Consider the following 19,084-nt stretch of genomic DNA (forward strand, 5'->3'; position numbering starts at 1 on the left):
CGGCTTCCCCATCTTCCGTCACATCGAAGCAAAACCCTCCTTCATCATCATCCTCTTACAAGGATAAATTGTTAAAATTGGGACTTTCCATACTCTGTAGTTAACGATAGATTGGACCAAAATTCCAGGAAAAGTAAGAGATCAAGACTTTCCATACTCTGTACTTAAAATCAGCCACATAATTTTCTTGACTAAATTATGTAATATTATTAGAACTGATTGTACACCCAATATGTTGCTGGAGTAAGAGTAATTGCCGTGGGGTGGGGCCACTCCGAAATCCAGAACCTTCCAACAGCCGCCAGTCGCGGCGGTGGCTGGCTACTCTCAGTTAACTCCAAAAACAATGACTAAACCGCAACCAATCTTCACGGTGGAGACAGGAAACACACCTCCTACTCCGGCCATTACTTCCACCGACCAAAGAAAAAAACATCGCGAAACTTCAACCACAATCCTTTCCCTCGACGGCGACATCCTCTGTACCATCTTCGCTTTCCTCAACATGTTCGACCTCGTTCGCTGCTCTCTCGTTTGCAAATTCTGGTATATTTCCCCTTTCGTTTTCTCTTCTGTTTGCAATTTGAACAGAACAATCCCTAATTGCTGAAACTCAGTTTTTTTTTTGGTGAAGGAATGCAATCCTTGAGTCTCGATCGCTGCGAGAGTTTTATGAGAAGAAGTTGCTGAAGGATTCTTCGAGTTCATCTGGATTTACTAAAAAGTCCCTGAGAGTGATTTTAGGGGAAGTAGCAATGGAGCAGCATAGGTTGGCGCTTCAGTGTGGTGCATTTCATGTTGATCAGTGGAAGGGTCATTCAACCGCGTAATTAACTCTTTTAATTCAGTAATAACATTGTTTTCATCTGCAAATCCTAATTCAACTGACAAAAATCGATATTGTTAAGTTGAACGTCATCACCAGAGTTCGATCCCTGATACTCACAGATGTGTGTTTGAGTTTGGCTGAAATCACCTAATGTAGAAAGGAATTCATGTGCCTTCATTTTAAACACATCAGGTCTGTTAGTAGAAAGCCTGAAACAGCAATAGAATAAAAAATTAATGACAAGTTCTAAACTGTAGATGTTACAACACAAAGGATGTGGAACACAAATAACCTGACAAACATCTTCAGCATGCCTAGTATATGACAATGATAGAAAATCAATTTTGTTTTTTACTCCCCAAGTGCTTATAACCTGCAACGGAAAAAATATGCAAGTGAAAAGTAGAAATTACCTCCTTGTCTTTCTCAGTGAGGGTAGGAAAATCAATATGAATTTGAGATGCATGCAAGGTAAAGAATGCCCCAGCTAATGTTGCTGAATTTTTAATGGTACAAACAACATCCTGCCCTGTAACTTCAGCTACCTGCATAGTGGTTTCAAGTAGAACTTGTCAGGCATGAAGAACTTGTCAGAGAGTAAAAACTTAATTTTAAATCAGTATTATTCAGATCTACAGAGTAAAAACATAATTTCTTAGCAAACCCTAAATTGTTTGTTCAAAAACTCAAAAACAAATCACTGATATGTGAAGAAGACAACAAATCCTAAAACCAAAACATCAAAAGATACATACAATCATCGAAGAAAATGAATTCTAGAACCGAAACATCAAAAGATACAAGAACTCCTTAAATTTCTGATAAAAGAGAAAGATAAAGACTTAAGGGGAAAAGAGAGAGCTACCATTGATTGCCACCGCCAGAGGAGATTGAAAGAGTGAAAACGGTGACGGAAGAATGAAGATGGATAGAGATCCACAGTCTCTCTCTTTCTACAACGTGAATGTGATGAAGGAAGAAGGAAGAAGAGTGTGGAGGTTACCAGATCTGATGAGAGTGGGAAAGTATTGGATTTTCTAGGGTTGAGGGAGAGAAAGGGAAACGGGAAGAGAGGAAGAGAGAGACAAGTACGGTGCTTTCAAAATTCAAAATGAATGGAGGAAATTGTTTGTCCGGTTAAAAGCCTAAAATGTGAAATCCAATGGATATTAAGAAACAACCAATGTGAATATGAAAAGGGGTGCCACTTGGAGGAATGGATAAATGTGATTGGTGGGAATAAAACTTTGATTTAGCACATTACAATAAAGGGCTGTAATTAATTTTTTCATTAAGGGTAATTTAGAGTATTTGGTGGTATGTTTTATTCTTAGTTAGGTAGTTGATGCGGCCACATATTTAAAAAATCAATTATTCACTAAAAAAACAATTAAAATCAGCTACATAATTTTCTTGACTAACTTATGTAATATTATTAGAACTGATTGTACACCCGGTATGTCGCCGGAGTAGAAAGTACTCGCCGTGGGGTGGGGCCACTCCGAAATCCAGAACCTTCCAACAGCTGCCTCACAGTCCCGCCGGTGCTACTCCGTTAACTCCAAACAATGACCAAACCGCAACCAAACTTCACGGCGGCGACAGGAAACACACCTCCTACTCCGGCCATTACTTCCACCGACCAAAGAAAAAAACGCCGCGAAACTCAAACCACAATACTTTCCCTCGACGGCGACATCCTCTGTACCATCTTCGCTTTCCTCAACATGTTCGACCTCGTTCGCTGCTCTCTCGTTTGCAAATTCTGGTATATTTCCCCTTTCGTTTTCTCTTCTGTTTGCAATTTGAATAAAACAATCCCTAATTGCTGAAACTCAGTTTTTTTTTTTGAAGGAATGCAATCCTTGAGTCTCGATCGTTGCGAGAGTTTTACGAGAAGAAGTTGCTGAAGGATTCTTCGAGTTCATCTGGATTTACTAAAAAGTCCTTGAGAGTGATTTTAGGGGAGGTGGCTATGGAGCAGCATAGATTGGCGCTTCAGTGTGGTGCATTTCATGTTGATCAGTGGAAGGGTCATTCAACCGCGTAATTAACTCTTTTAATTCAGTAATAACATTGTTTTCATCTGCAAATCCTAACTCAACTGACAAAAATCGATATTGTTAAGTTGAACGTCATCACCAAAGTTTGATCCCTGATACTCACAGATGTTTGTTTGAGTTTCCAGTTGTTATTACCAGTGGAAAAAAAAACATTGGTTTTCAACCATCACTTGCTTTACTTTAGAATGAGTGGTGTCTGTTACTAAAAGAATTATGTATATGTGTGCCCGTAGCCGTATGTATATGTGTCTGGTTAGGAAGATAGATAAATAGACAGACAGATAGATAAATGCTTTGAGCATTTAGACAGAAGACCTATAGATTATGTAGTGAGGAGAGTAGACCGAATGGAGAGACGGCAAATAATTCGAGGAACGGGAAGACCTAGAAATAGAAAGATTATTAGAGAATTTATTAAGAAAGATCTCGAGATTAATGATTTGGATAGAAACATGGTCCTTGATAGAACATTATGGCGAGAGTTGATCCATGTAACCGACACAGACCTGTGTCCTAGGAATTGTTGGTTTTATTGTGTGGAAATGTGGATGTCAAATTTTGAAGCTATGATGAGTGTCGTCTCATGTTCATCTCAGATCATTTTTGAAGTTTTAATGAAATGACTGTTACTAGATTATATATGTAAAAACTGTAATGTGTTAGCACTCTGATGTATGAAATAATGCTGGATCTATAGTTCAATACTCTGATTGTTTTATCACTTGCTCATTTTTTTTTGTACTTATGTGTGATAACAGATAAGTATAGACCTTATAAACATTTTGGGGTTGTATATTGATGTTCCACCTTTGCCTTTCAATTTAGGGTTTCTCAATGCCGAATGAAAATGGGTACGGTTGTTACTGGTGTGGGAGATAAGGTGTGTACAGTAATCTTATATCTACTTTATTTTTAATTTCTCATTCTTAGAGACATCCTTACATGAGCAGCTGGCATAAACAAGATGTTAGTTTTATTGTCAATCAAATCTATATGGTAGATTAGGAAATGCTTTGTGGTTCTCTGGCTAAATTTGAATGATCTATTTTCAACTCTCACTCAAAGACATGCTTATCATGTACCGAGTATGATTAATAAGTTTATGACTTGGTAGTCGTGAAGCATAAACAACACATCTTTATGCATATACTGTACTCCTCTTCACAAGACGATATTTAGTGATCTTGCAGTGTCTGAGTAATCTGTATTCTGTAGGAAGCAGTAAATTAAGAATTGTATATGTTTAAACAAAAATACAACCTTAGAGAGTAATCAAAATAGTTAATTATTCACCAATTCCATATAGGAATCTGACAATTTTGAAGTATCTAGTTTTTTGTTGTTGTAAGTATTACAAAAGATAAGATATGATTGAACTTTAAATTCATTTGAACTATTGGGATTCTTTCTACATGTTGATTTGAGTGGATTCATTGCTAATAGTTAAAATGATGAAGATGCATTGTTACAGGAATAAAGAATTTAACAAATATAGTTTATAACATCATTGAGTGGATTGGGGTCATGTTTAGCTCCTTCTTGAGTCCTATTAGTTTAGATTATGATGGAATGTTGGATAGCTGGAAGGAAGTTTCTCATTCAGAGAGACCGCATCAATCTGGTTAAGGCTTGTTTTTCTGGTATTTGAATGCACTGTCTTTCCCTGTGTATGATTATTATAAGAGCGGTTCATCAAATTTGAAAGATCACTTGACATATCTTGTTGTTGGGAATTGCTGCAGTCTAGGAGGGATTCTTTGGTTAGATAGCTTAACTTTAAGTTTAAGCTTAGAAAGAAGGGAGAATCAGCTTTATCTGACATTAATCGTTGGGATCTTGCAACTATTTATTTTGGTTGAACATAGAAAGGAAAAATGATTCACAGGGTCAAAACCTCATTGCTAAGGATTTAAAGCACTTTCTTGCAGTTCTTGTTTCTATTGCTTTTTCTTTGGAGGCAGCAGAAAACTTCATCAATAGATTCTTTAAATATCTAATATGGATTTTTATTCTGTTTTTGGAAGTGTGCCCGTTCTCTATATATTAATATTTCTAAATAGAGCATTTTTGTCATTGAAAACAGTGTGAATTCCTGATATATTGTTATCATATCTACCTTTTATTGCTCTTTTATTTATATTGTTTTTCATGCGGCATTGTTTCTAACTTGATTAGCTGTGTTGTACTAACTATTGCCTTGGCATTATGGTAGGTTATTCGTCTCTGGTCATTAGATTGCTATAAATGTGAAGAAGAATACTTTGTACCTGATACGCTACCTCTAGTTGACTTTGATTTTGACGAGAGCAAGGTTAGTGACTGAATGAATGTTTTATGGATTTAATCTTGTCCAGTAAAAGTATAAGGAATTTGACAATTGACACTATAGTAAACTGTAAGATACCTCCTATTTAAAATATAGTGAAAAGCTTTTATTAGGAATGAAAAACCTTAAATAGTTTGATTAATTAATTCACATTCTAAAAAAAGTTAATAAGTGGAAGTGTAAAAGTTTGGCTCTTGGTTTCAATTGATGATATCCCTAGCAGTTAAGGTCAAATGTCCTCCATATAAACACGCCACTGTGGCCTATGGCGGTCATTCCTTCACGAAGTGGCTATGGAAGTTGTAAAAAAATTTGCCACCCCATTCCACCATTTAACAACGCTTATCCCTAGAGATACCTCATACGTAGACACACGTATGTATGTATCAGGTGTCAAGTGTAACACCCTTCTAATACCCCGCATAAATATTAAACAATAATCAGAGTGAAACATGAAAAGGGCATTACAACTTCCATATAATTAAAATATTACTTATGTCATGCCATAAAAAGGAACGTTAAACACAAATATCATTCAGATTGTCATGTCAACACAGCGGAATTATATTAAACATCTGAACAATGCAACATCCAAAGTCATAGGCTTAAAACACCACCATAATAAAATACTGAAGTAAAAAGAGTTCCACAAATAACTCTAAACAACGCCCCCAGTGTTACACGACCAGAGCATGACACAGACCCAACTGACTCTAACGAACTACTTGACGAGCTAATCCTCACCAAGTACAAGAGCTACTCCTCAATCTGAAAAATAACAACAGTAAGGGTGAGTCTCATTCACATTTAACTAATGTTATAAGATATAGATAATAAAATATCATTTCACAAGCCATTCACCCAATCACGGTTACGATCAGATTCAAACCATACAATCAATAAGCAAACAACCAATCAACACATATTATAACATTGGACAATCTTCCATTCATGTTATAATAGCACAACAGCCTAATGCAATGCAACTACATGCATGTGGTACCAAATCTGGGATAACCCACTCACCGATCCACCATCATCAAGGATACGGTAACACCCACTCACTAATTCCGCACAATGGGAATTAGCTACCACTGATCCACCATCGTCAAGGACCAGCCACATAATGATTATGAATGCATGCATCAACCATAACATGCTCATCACCCACATAAATCGACTAAATGTCACAATCATCAATTACTATAATAAATAGCCACACATAATCATGCTATTCTTCAACCATAATAAAACACGTATTTTATACCAACAATACATGTATAACAAACATCGGTTACAACCACAACAACATACAGGTAAAACATTCGTTAGCGTACCTATAAGCGTAAGCCACCACAACCAATTAAAATCGAGTCACAACTCAAAACACCATTTTATTATATAAATTATTTGATTAGCTTTACCGTGCTCAAAACGGCACTAAAATCCGACTTACGGTTTGAAAGATATGGGTTTTAGAAAATAAAATAATTTTTCAAAAAGCTTCAGTGGTAACCGGTTACTGAAACCAGGGTAACCGGTTACTGACTTTCAAAAACGACCATCACGCTGTTTTTTGTATGGGTAATCGGTTACTGCCCTTTCGGTAACCGATTACCGACTCCCAAAATGTCATCCCTGCTGTTTTTTACTATGAGTAATCGATTACCCACCCTTTGGTAACCGATCACTTCGAGTCTGCAACCCAAAATCACCATTTTACAGCACCTGTACCAATTCCAAACCACACCAAAACGCACCATAATGTATTGCAACATCAAACAGCATCAACAAACACAATTTGGCATGTTTATAACTCATTTCAAACACCCAAACACTACCATACAACATCAATACAAACAATTCAACAAATCTTCCAAAACCTAACATCCTAAAACCTAACCATAACCCAATTGAATCCAACAACATGTTCAATCTATCCTACTATCTATAATCCCATAAAAGAAGTTAAACGGAAGAGTCCCCCCTTACCTGAAGGATGATTCTTCGTTCTTCCTCGCGTCGCACTTCTTCACTTCTCTGCTCTTTCACGTTCAAACTTCTCTTCTCCCTTTTGGTTCTCTTCTCCCAATTCCTTCTTTTTTTCTTATTTTATGAAATAAACTTATCATTAGTAATGGGCTTCACAACTGACACCCCCCCCCCCCCCCCCCCCTTCTGCTAAAAGCGACACTGGCCCATTAGCCTCATTATTCCATTTTTCTCAGTTACTCAAATAATTTCTAATATTTAATCCAAAATTAATTAAATTAAATAAAGAATTCTATGGGGTGTTACATCAAGCTTAACATACTTACACTTTCAACAACTTGTTGTAAAATGAAAAGTTAATTTTGTATAAATATGGAATCTAACTGTGTTGTTAATCAGCTGTAGGCTGATGTTAATCTGGTGTATGTTTTCATCTGTGCTGTCAATTCCGTAGGAATTGTTGTCAGTTCAAGTTTGTTAAAGTTCCTAACTTGCTGAAGTTTTGCATGCTTTATGGTTTAAATCTCTTTAAATATTCATTTGCAGATTGTTGGTCTAATTGGAAGTCGTTTGTGCATATGGAGGCGGAATGGGAAAAGAAGTGTATTTCCTTCTCTTGAAGGAAAATTCATAACAGGTTCATGCATGCGGTAAACTAAAACAATGCTCTTTCTTCGGGTTTATTTCACATTCTGTTTCATTAGGAAGTCAGAATCTTGTATACTTAGCTGGCATGAAGTTAAAAGTTTATCTATATTGAGTTTCATAAGGCAGTCTATTGCTCTGAACTTCACTTGTGAAATACAGCCTTCTTGATTTTTCTGTTCTGTTCTATTCGTGTTACTTTTCTATAATTACTATTAAAAAGATTAATATTTGCAATAACTACAACACAAATGTCTAAATTCTTACTTGAATTTTAGTGATACTATTACATTATAGCACTAATATTTTAATAATTTTTGTAAGATCACATGACCTGTGTGAAGATCGTGTATTTTACAATCTTACACTCCACTCCTACTCCTACATAGGATCTTGATTTTGACCTGACTTTTATTTTCTCCATTTTATGCGCTGGCAGTTACTTTGATCCAGAAGCTATGGTTGGATGTGATGATGGGGCTGTTCGTGTTTTTGACATGTACAGTAGGAGATGTTCTCAAATAATAAGGTATCTCTCCGTTTTTTCTGTTTTATTTAGGTTAAAAAGTGATCTCCTGTAACTAGGCATTAGGTTTATTATGAAAAAAAAAACACAAATCGCATATTGTGTAAATCATTAATCTCATTTTTATTGGTGGATTCATTTGTATTGCTTGAGGAATAACTGAAACATGTCGTCCAACATTTATAATGGTTAAAAAATGTTATCTGCAGAATGCATTCTGCACCTATAACTTGTTTATGTTTAAGTGAAGATCAACTGATACTAAGTGGCTCCACTTCAGGGAATATAACAATATCAGATCCTTCTTCTGTTCAGAAAGTAGCAAGACTTAGATCAAGTGATTTTAGAGGTAATGGTTTATCCCTTTTAGTTGATAGCGTGGTTAGCATGATTGCATTCAAGATATCCGACATAATCATAGGAATAAAATTAAATATCCTTTTTTTTTTTCATTAGCATCACCCATTCCTTTCTGCTTAACATGCACGACCCTTGCTTTGTTTTTGTTGCTTTAGTGTTTTCTGCCCCTCTTTCATTATTAATATATGTAATTATTTATTGCTTTTTGGACATGAACGGGTTTTTGGTTTGCGAAAAATAGTGTTTCTCAAATCTCCATCTTCTAATCACCTGGAGTGAAAAGATCTATGTTCTGAACCATGTTTTGGAGGAGTTTATTTGAGAGGGAATTTTGTTTGTGAAGAAGAGAGAAGATTCAATTCTCAGTTTTGATAGAAATCCGTCTTGGTTTTCTATGTGAGTTTGGTTTGGTTAGTTTGTGATCTGAATCACTTTTCTTTAGCAGTCAATCAAACTAGAACTTATAATAACACACCAGTTTAATATGATAGTTCAAATATTGTTCTAAATGGTTTGGTAAAGTGTGATTCAGTTTGGTTTAAAACGGTTTGTTAATCACCCCTAATGATGAGAACTACGCAAACTGTTACAGGTTTGACCACACGGGGTAATGTTTGTGTAGTCAAACCTGAGATGCTTTATTATAATGGAGCCATGTTTATACTGGCTCAAATTCGAAGTTAGTTTATAATTTCACCAGTGCTAGGTTAATCAGTGTGAAGTTCATACGCCTATATTTTCTTTGGTGTACTGTTTGATTAAGTAATATTTATTGCATGTTTGAAATATTATTTTGGCATGATATATAGTTCCATTATCAGTTTGACGAATACAGGAAATTAAGCACTACAGATTCTGATACAGCAAGTAAAAATCTTTTTTAATGTTTTGTTTTCCTTACAGGGATAAAGACGTTGTGTTTAAAACCCTCGTCTCAACTACTGTTTGCCGGATCAGCTGTTGGATATACGTATTGTTGGGACATGAGGTATGCTTGCAATAATGTATTAAAGGCTATTGCTTGGGTGCATCAACATTAGGAATTTATAAACAAATTAAGAATGTAATAAAGCATGTCGACTGCTATTGATATTACAAATTCTCGATGTTGCAAAGAATTGCTGTCGACTGCAATTGATGCGGCCACACCTAATCTTGCTTTTTTTTTAATCATGCAGGACAAGGAAACTGTTGTGGGAGAAACGAGTGAGTCCTAATGTCGTTTACTCTCTACAGCACATGCAAAATGACAAATCAACATTGGCTGTTGGAGGAATAGATGGTATCTTAAGATTTGTAAATCAAAATGATGGCAATATTGTTTCCAGTTGTATTATGGAGAATAAATTGTGTGCAACATATCAAAGTCATTCGGGCAGTATCCGAAGAGCGAGGGGAAAGAGGTTGCCTGAGGACACCTACTTAAATATTGATGCCATTCCGACGAATTCTCGGCCTTCGATTACATGCCTTGCTGTTGGAATGAAGAAGATTGTTACCACACATAATGCCAGAGACATCAGATTGTGGAAATTGAAAGACAAAAATATCTGTACACTGTAAAATTAAGAATTTATGAGCTACTATTTATTTGTTTACTCTTTGTGTGGGATTATCTACATTGTAACAAAAACAGCCACTCTTATATAAATCAGTATATGCATTTTTGTTAGTTTATAACTGTTGTTTAGAGTCAAGTTTAGTAGCGTAAATCAATAAAATAAAATAAAATTGAACTCTGCACAAATTCTAATATTTTTTGATTTGGATATATGTGAAAACCATTCGGATTAGATTTCCATAATTGACTGTGACCACATACATAAATTTTGCATGTTGTAATTTTGCATTTTGGCGTTGTTTTCCTTGGTAGCTGTTTGAGTGGATTCATCTTATTGTTTTTATATATTTATTAGCCTTCTAAAAAGAAATGTAATAAATACTGTTGCTATATGATATACTTTTTGTCGTATTACTCTTGTTGTTTCATTATACTATTGATTGATATGTAGGTTTAATATTAGACTCTTTTTCCATTATTTCTATTGGCTACTCTCTTTACTTCAAGTAGTTACTTTTGCATATATAATAAAAAAAAATATCTGGTAAGTGGCTTTAGGTGATTTAGTGTTTGTGTCAGATTAGTAACAAACTCGTGCGTCCGCACGGGTTCTGGTACAGGACACGCATTTGTTTTAGATGTATATTTTTTAATAGAAAAATGTCTGGTACCCGTTAAAAAATAATAATTGAATGTATAGAAAAATATCTTGTACCCGTGAAAAAATAATAAATGAATGTATAGAAAAGTATCTGGTACCCGTGAAAAAATAATAATTGAATGTATAGAAAAATGTCTAGTACCTGTAAAAAAAAATTAATTGAATGTATAGAAAAATATCTGGTACCCGTAAAAACATTTAGATCAATAAATTTTTTTAATACAAAATATAATTTTATTATAAAATATGTTAATAATAGAAGATAAAAAAATTAATTAAAAAATAGAAGTTAAAAAAATTATGAATGAAAAAATATGAGAAAAATTAAAGAAAAACCTTATGAATATAAAAAAGAAAATAATATTTAAAAATAAGAATAAAAGATAGGAAGATATATTAACTCATTAGTTAGGAGTAGAAGAATATTATTTGAATTTGAAATTTATGAAGAAAGAGAAAATTGAGATAAAATATTTGTGTTTCCAAGGAAAGATTTAAAATATTGGATACTATATTATAGGAACAAATCTGTGCGTTCGCACGGGTTCCGGTACGGGGCGCGCATTTGTTTTAGATATATATTTTTTAATAGGAAAGTATCTGGTTATCCGTGAAAAAGTATTAATTAAATATATAATTAATAAAAAAATATTTTGATCAGTAACTTCATGTCCCGTTAATAATCAATATTTTGATAAATAATTTCATGTTCCCATCTAAAAATATTATTTTGATCAATAACTTCATGTCCTTGTGTACCTTAAAAAATGTTTTGATCAGTAACTTCATGTCCTGTGTTAATAATCAATATTTTGATCAGTAATTTCATGTCCCGTTAATAATCAATATTTTGATCAATAACTTCATGTTTCCGTGTACAAAAGATTTAGTAAAATATAATCTTATTTTTTAATCACATTTTATACACTAAAACAAACTTAAAATATATTATTAATTTCATCTTAGAAGCATAAATTTTCTTATATATTATTTTCTTTTTAAAATTTAAAATTGTAAAAAATATTTATTAAAAATGGTCTCTTATAAAATCATTTACTTAAATGAGAATGTTAGCTAAGTTTATCATGTCACAAAAGTTATTGACCTTAAAATCACTTTCTACCAAACTCATTAAATGACTATTATGTTAGTGAAAGATAATTTTTTTTTAAATAATCAAATTGATCAAATTAATTGATATTTATTAACTGCTATAAAATAATAAAACATATAATTTGTTATATAATTATGAATAATAATTACAAATTTCAAAACATAGAAAATTGTAACACATTTTAATAAGTATAAATTTTTCCCTATCTTATCAGTTATAACTTTGTGTGAGATAATTTAAAAGAAGAAAGAGTCTTATTTTTGTTGGTCTTACGCAACATTATTTCTTTTTACAATTTCAAACAATAAATATTTAATCTAAAAAAAAAGAAAAAAATATTTAATATAAATTAATAACTACTATTTTGAAAAACTATTTTTGCTTTAAAATTGTTATTGTATATGTTTTTCTATAAAATAATAATTTTGCTTTAACTTTGAAAGTTGATTTTTTTTACAAATACTTCATATCTAAAAACATTGAGAAACCTGAATTCAAAATAAACAATGAGAGAGATGGTTGAAAAAAAATTGACATGACAAAAGAAGAGTTGCTGGAAAGCATTTCTTTTATGGAAGCAGTGTTTTTTACTATATTTACTGACACACGTAAAGAAAGTATAAATAGTAAAAGCTTTATGTTTAGAACAATGCATTTGTTATAAAAAGCATAAAAACTCTACGTTCCGTTTGAAACAATGTGTTTTGTTATAAAAAGCATAAAAACTCTTTGGTTGAAATAGAGCCAAATGTGTGGATTGGTTGTGACATAGTTTAGTTGGTCTTTGGTTGAAATAGAATCAAATGTGTGGATTGGTTGGGACATAGTTTAGTTGGACAAAATTTTCCCTCAATTCATTCATATGCAGACATATAAGCAAAGTTATTTTAGTGATTCTCTGATAATTGAATTTTCTTATATTAGGAGATGCCTAATATGTGGTATGATTACAAATTATTACTATATTTTAATGATTCTTAAATATTAGATATTAGATGTACATTTTTTAATATATTTTTTTAATTAAAATTAATAATCATTATTTGAGAAATAAATAATCGACATTAAAATGTATCAAAAAAACTCAGAAACAAATTTGAAAGCGCAAAAAAAAAAATTAAATATGTTGCAACTTTCAATAGATTTATTACATAACACAACAGAGGGAAAAAAGATGAAGCATAAGCTATTGTAAGGTGAATAGGATAAGTAGTTTTTGTATTATATCTACAATACTATGAACATACATAAGATGGGCAAAGTAAGACTGAAATGAATTTATGAACCAAATATCCAAAACAACTACACATACATATAACATAATATCTTTAAGAAATTTATTACATATATTAAAATATTATTATGAAGATAAAAAATTTAAAGATATGATATAAAAGCTATATTATAGACTTTCGTTGCTATAAGTAGGTTTAAGAAGATTATGGAGTCTCATGAAGAAATTAATGATAGAAGAAGGGTATTTGAATTTGTTTGCAGAATAATTAAAGGGTAGGAGAGAGAAGAGGATAAATGAAATAATCAAAATCAAAATTTTCAAACCATTTAAAAAACAACAACAAAAAAATATTATTTTAGAAAGAAAAAAAGTTTAAAAAATAAATAAAAATGAAATCTAAAAAATTGAAATTTTTTAACCAATAAAAAATAGGATGAAATCTAAAACCAATGTCATGATTACCTATTATTACATATTTATCCTACACTTTCTATCCAACAATTTACCAAATTATTTATTAACCAATATCATTATTATCTTTTATTTATAACAAAAACAATTATGTATACATTTGTCTTATAATATTTAATATTTCTATTAAAAAAATTTATGTAAGTAAAAAACACAATATTTTTTGTTTGTAACTTAAGTAGAAGATTTTTTTATATATTAAAATATTTAAATCAGTCATAATAATTGTTTATTATTTAATAATATATGATATTTTATTCATCAATAATCAAATCACAAAATTTTATTAGTTAATTGAAAACAATAGTCCACCATAAATCTCCATAAAGAGTAGTGAACAATAGTAATAAATAATGAACAACACAATTAATAATAATAATAATGAACAATGGAATAATTAATGTAATATTTAATTGATTCAAAACGTAAAATATATAAATTATATGTAGTACTTTAATTTTTTAAAAATATAATATATGAAAAGGTATCTTTATTATATATAATTCATAAGTAGTTTTCTCCCTTTTTGAAATTGTAAATATTTGTTGTAAACATATAATTATTATTAAATTTATCTTTTAATTATATGAATATGTTGTATTTGTCCCTTTAAGCCATCAAATAAAGAAAATGAAATGATCATAATTAAGTGACCATTAAAAGAATAAATCAAGTTAGATATTAGGAAGAAGATTATGGAGTCTCATGAAGAAATTTTTTTTTGGAAATGAAAGGATATTTTATTGCCAAAAAACAGTTACATACACGCCGATCTCAACGATCCAAGCCACCAATCAACTAGCACCTTAAACTATGCTAAGAGTCTTGACATTTACATGTCCCCCTAGCTTCCGTGTCATAGTACAACGCCCCACAGCATTTGTTTTGATCATCTCCATAAGATTATCATTGGAACTATTAGAGAAAATAATTTCGTTTCTCCTTCGCCATATCTCGTATACCGTTTCAGCTATTAGTATCTTTAGAATTTGGTTTCTCCATCCTTTCTTTTTTGTTTCAGTGATGAGCCAATCTTTTTCACTCCTCCAACCAGCTGGTTGTCTATAGATTCCCAGCCAAGCTAAAAGCTCCCTCCAGATTCTTACAGTGGTATCACATGCAAAAAATAAGTGTTCAAGGGTCTCATTTTCCTTGCACCAGCAACAGCATTTATCATCCACCTTAATACTAAATCTTACCAGTCTATCCTTGGTTGCAATTCTTCCATGGAGTGTCATCCGTAACATAAACCGTGCCCGGGGTCTAGCTCCATTATGATACAAAACATTCTTCCAGTTTACATCAGTTTGACAGCCACGCAATTCACAATACATTCTGGCTGTAATGTACTTCTTGTCTTGCACTGCAGTGGTCCAATACGCCGTCTGACACACTTTGTCTCGACATTGCATAAGCTTTTTAAGCATCCAAGAACAACTCGGTTTTACCTGCCAGTTATATACCGATTGCCCCTTAATGTAGTAAGCATTCATCCATTTAATCCACATCTTATCCTCTTTTGCTTGAATGTTCCACAACAATTTACTAATCGTTGCTACATTCCATTCTACTAAGGATGTGGTGTTCATTCCGCCAGCCGCTTTAGAGTAACAGATAGTGTCCCATGCAATAGGTGATTTTCTGTTAATATTGTCAGTTCCAGACCACAGGAAGGTGCGGCAGATAGCTTCAATTCTATGGAGTACTTTCTTTGGAATCGGGAAAACATGCATCCAATATGCTGTGATTGCAAATAACACACTCTTTATTAATTGCAGTCTTCCAGCAGAGCTAAGCAGTCTCGCTGTCCAATGACGGATCCTTCCCAAAATTTTCTCTATAAGCGGTTCATATTGGAAAGCAGCTAGTTTACGACTAGTCATCGGGACCCCTAGATACTTGAAAGGGAGGTTGCCTTCAGAAAACTTTGTGATCTCAAGTATTTGTTGCTGTACGTTAATAGGTACTCCTCCAAAGTAGACTTTACATTTGGTGGGATTGGCTCTCAGTCCCGTTCCTGCAGAAAAATTATGAAATTTTGTCATCATGCTTTGTATAGATGTCTTGTCTCCCCGAGCAAACAGAATTAAGTCGTCTGCGAAACAGATGTTGGTAATATTCAGTTTTTTGCACTTTGGGTGGTATTTGAACCCGGGCTGTTGTTGTAGCTTAGCCAAACAACGGTGTGTGAATACAAGATTACACTCAAAGATGTTTTTGACTCATGGCAAACTCAATAAGCATTCAAACAACAAAGCGGGAGTAGAAAACTCAAAGAAAAGCAAGCATTGATCACTCATGATAGAACAGGTTGATCTATTATGCATATAGGTCGACTCAACACAAGCAAAACAAGAAGAATGCAGAAAAGCAGCAGCTAGGTCGACCTACCATCAACCCAGGTCAACCTAAAATGGAGAAAAATCCATATACTTCTGCTAGGTCGACTCACACATCATCTAGGTCGACCTAAATTGATGAAATTCACATATCAGTCTGCTAGGTCGACCTACACAACAACTAGGTCGACCTAATCTGAGAAAATGTCCCCAGAATGCATTTGAAGAGGATTCTGGTCGACCTACTCCTTTAACAGGTCGACCTAACTGGGAGCAAAATTCTGCAAGTTCTGCTAGGTCGACCTAAGCACTAAAAGAGGTCGACCTAACTGATCAAGAAAGTCAAAAATTCTGTTTCTCTCATCCCCAACTGTTAAGCTATCATATATATTGTCCAAGGTTCATTATTACAAAGCAACACCAACGACTGAAAGATACACAAAGGCTTCTCATCTTCGTTCTTCGTCATCTCCAACACAATTACACATAATCATTCTTGCGTTGAGGGTTAGTGATCGAGTTCGATAACGTCCATGGAACGGAATTGAAGATTCCTAGTGGGTGAAGATTTGTGGGGTTTTTGGTGAATAAAATCTGCGGGTTTTGTCCTCCAAGATAGGTGTTTCTTGGGGGTTTTTATCAAGAGGTTTCATCGAGGATCCGGCTGAGTGTGAATATTGAAGAACAAGGGTTCGAGGGAATTGAAGACACTGCAGAAAGGGATCAAAGTGAAGCTCTTGGATAACCTTGATCTGACTCAAGATTAAGGGGGAAGAAGATTCAAAGGATCGACATAATTGGTTTATGGTTTATCGCTTTGTTATCTTCTTTGTATATACTACTTTCAACATTAATGAAAGATTACCCAATTTCAGTTTGGAATTGGGGGCAGACGTAGTCGTAGCGAGGACGATCGACGAACTGCCTAAACAAATATCGTGTTCTTGTCGCTTTTACTTTTTCATTTACGTTCTGTTCATATTTGGTTATAATAGCAAATTGATCAACGATTCGAGTGTTAAGATTGTGAATTAAGAACTTATATAAACATCACAATCCATCACATATTGAATCACCGTCAATTTGATCATTATCACCAAGTGTTTGTATATTTGTTTCTATCACTTTTACTGCATTGCAAACATTGTCCATCATACAAGAAGTTAATCTGATTTTCAATAAGAGCAACGCTTTGATTCTGCAACGTATACTCTTATCACTTACATCAAGTTTTTGACTGGTTTTAAACACATATACAATCGTTTCGATAGTGGTTCGGAATAGACGCGAGTCGATTCAGAATCACTTCCGCTGAAAAGTCGTTTAACTCCGTAAAACTGTGAACGATCTATTCACCCCCTCTAGATCCTAAAGCCAGCGTCTAACAAGTGGCATCAAGAGCTCTGGTTTATTCCGTGCTACGTGAAACACTTATTGGAAAGATGGCTTCCGGACCTAAAGGGGCTCACAATAGAGCTCCAGTTTTCAACGGTGAAAACTATGGCTATTGGAAGGATTGTATGTGTGTCCATATCAATGCAATTGATAGGAACATCTGGACAGCTATTGTCAATGGTCCCTTTCAGATCACCATGACAAATGCAGCTGGTGCAGTTGTTCCAAAACCAGAAAATACTTGGGATGCTGAAGATGAAAAGAGATATGCATACGATTGGAAAGCGAGAAACATTCTAATCTCAGCTCTAGGAGTTGATGAATACTATCGCGTTTCCCATTGTAGATCAGCTAAAGCTATGTGGGACACATTGCAAGTTGCCCACGAGGGAACGGATGATGTCAAACTAGCTAGGATCAATACGTTAACTCAAGAGTTCGAACTCTTCCACATGGAAGATGGTGAATCCATCGAAAACATGCAGAAGAGATTCGTTCACCTGAAAAATCGGTTAAACTCTCTTGATAGACCTGTTTCCAATGCAGTTGCTACTAACAAAATCTTAAGATGCTTGAACAGGGAATGGCAACCCAAGGTTACAGCAATAAAGGAAGCAAATGATCTAAACACCTTAGACATTACCACTCTCTTTGGCAAACTAGAGGAACATGAACAACACCTTAAATGCCTTAACATGCATGAGAAAAGGGCAAAGAAAGAAAAGAACATGGAGAAAGAGGTAGAGAAGAAGTCAATAGCTCTAAAAGCTTCAAGCTCCAAGACCTCAAGACAAGAGCCAAAGGATAGTGATACAAGTGATGACGAAGACTCCGATGATGAGGAAATGGGACTGTTTGTGCGAAGATACAATAAATATCTAAAGAAAAATGGAGCAAAACATTCTGACAAAGGCTTGATCAACTATAGAAAGCAATCAAACAAGTTCAAACAAGATGACGACAACAAAGGAAAAATCAAAGGCCTTTGCTTCAATTGTGGGAAAGCCGGTCACTACAAACCGGATTGTCCATACCTTAAGAAAGAAAAGGACAAGAACCAAAGCAAAGGTCATAACAAATCTAAAAGAGCCTACATAGCATGGGAAAGTGATTCATCTAGTGAAAGCTCATCAAGCGATGAAGAAGAATCAGCAAACCTATGTTTCATGGCTCATCAACACAAGAAAAAGAAAGCTGTAAGTCATCTTAAACCTGAACTCGTAGATAAGGTATCTCATTCTCAACTAAAACTTGCTTTTGAAGAATTACATAGAGATGCAATTAAAGCTTTCAAACTTTTGGCCTCAAATAAGAAAATATTTTCATATCTTGAATCAAAAGTTGAGAAAACCGAAAAGGATATGGAAGCTTTAAAACAATCTATGCTAGACATTCAAAAGGATAAAGTTGAAATAGATCCTACATCATGGTTTGGTTGTGAGACATGTCACATTTGGCAAAAAGAAGTAAGAGATCTAAAAGCCAAGTTAGACAAGGCTCTACAACCAAAAGTGACTTTTGCCGTTGATCCAAATAAGTTCAAAAGATCGTATACTCCTTTATAT

General features: G+C 33.7%; 2 protein-coding genes and 1 long non-coding RNA gene across 4 annotated transcripts; 1 reads left to right on the plus strand and 2 right to left on the minus strand.

The window, feature by feature from the left end:
- Positions 1-121: 121 nt before the first annotated feature.
- On the plus strand, positions 122-10,413 carry LOC131593217 (F-box/WD-40 repeat-containing protein At3g52030-like). 2 transcript variants are annotated; one of them, XM_058865497.1, is made up of 9 exons: positions 122-546; positions 635-826; positions 3,718-3,772; positions 5,105-5,203; positions 7,757-7,860; positions 8,295-8,384; positions 8,591-8,730; positions 9,645-9,729; positions 9,920-10,413. In XM_058865497.1, the coding sequence occupies exons 1-9, from the start codon at positions 347-349 to the stop codon at positions 10,302-10,304; spliced, it is 1,350 nt and encodes a 449-aa protein (XP_058721480.1). In that variant the 5' UTR covers positions 122-346; the 3' UTR covers positions 10,305-10,413. The 2 variants fall into 2 exon arrangements, with proteins under 2 accessions (XP_058721480.1, XP_058721479.1); XM_058865496.1 differs by lacking the exons at positions 122-546; positions 635-826 and adding exons at positions 2,239-2,597; positions 2,684-2,875.
- Positions 956-1,376, minus strand: LOC131593218 (uncharacterized). The gene is made up of 3 exons (XR_009280782.1): positions 1,243-1,376; positions 1,122-1,202; positions 956-1,001 (listed from the first exon to the last, which is right to left on the minus strand). It is a non-coding gene; the product is annotated as an uncharacterized LOC131593218 (long non-coding RNA).
- A 4,178-nt stretch (positions 10,414-14,591) lies between the features above and the next one.
- Positions 14,592-15,830, minus strand: LOC131659667 (uncharacterized). Its single transcript, XM_058928824.1, has one exon. The coding sequence runs from the start codon at positions 15,828-15,830 to the stop codon at positions 14,592-14,594; it is 1,239 nt and encodes a 412-aa protein (XP_058784807.1).
- Between the last annotated feature and the right edge of the window lie 3,254 nt (positions 15,831-19,084).

This window comes from Vicia villosa, linkage group LG3, assembly GCF_029867415.1.
Source record: "Vicia villosa cultivar HV-30 ecotype Madison, WI linkage group LG3, Vvil1.0, whole genome shotgun sequence".
Classification (NCBI taxonomy): Eukaryota; Viridiplantae; Streptophyta; class Magnoliopsida; order Fabales; family Fabaceae; genus Vicia; species Vicia villosa.

Coding starts and splice junctions, on each gene's coding strand:
- LOC131593217 (XM_058865497.1), top strand. CDS start 347: ATGACTAAACCGCAACCAATCTTCACGGTGGAGACAGGAAACACACCT. Junction 3,773..5,104: donor TTACTGGTGTGGGAGATAAG/GTGTGTACAGTA, acceptor GCATTATGGTAG/GTTATTCGTCTCTGGTCATT. Junction 9,730..9,919: donor ACGTATTGTTGGGACATGAG/GTATGCTTGCAA, acceptor TTAATCATGCAG/GACAAGGAAACTGTTGTGGG.
- LOC131659667 (XM_058928824.1), bottom strand. CDS start 15,830: ATGACAAAATTTCATAATTTTTCTGCAGGAACGGGACTGAGAGCCAAT.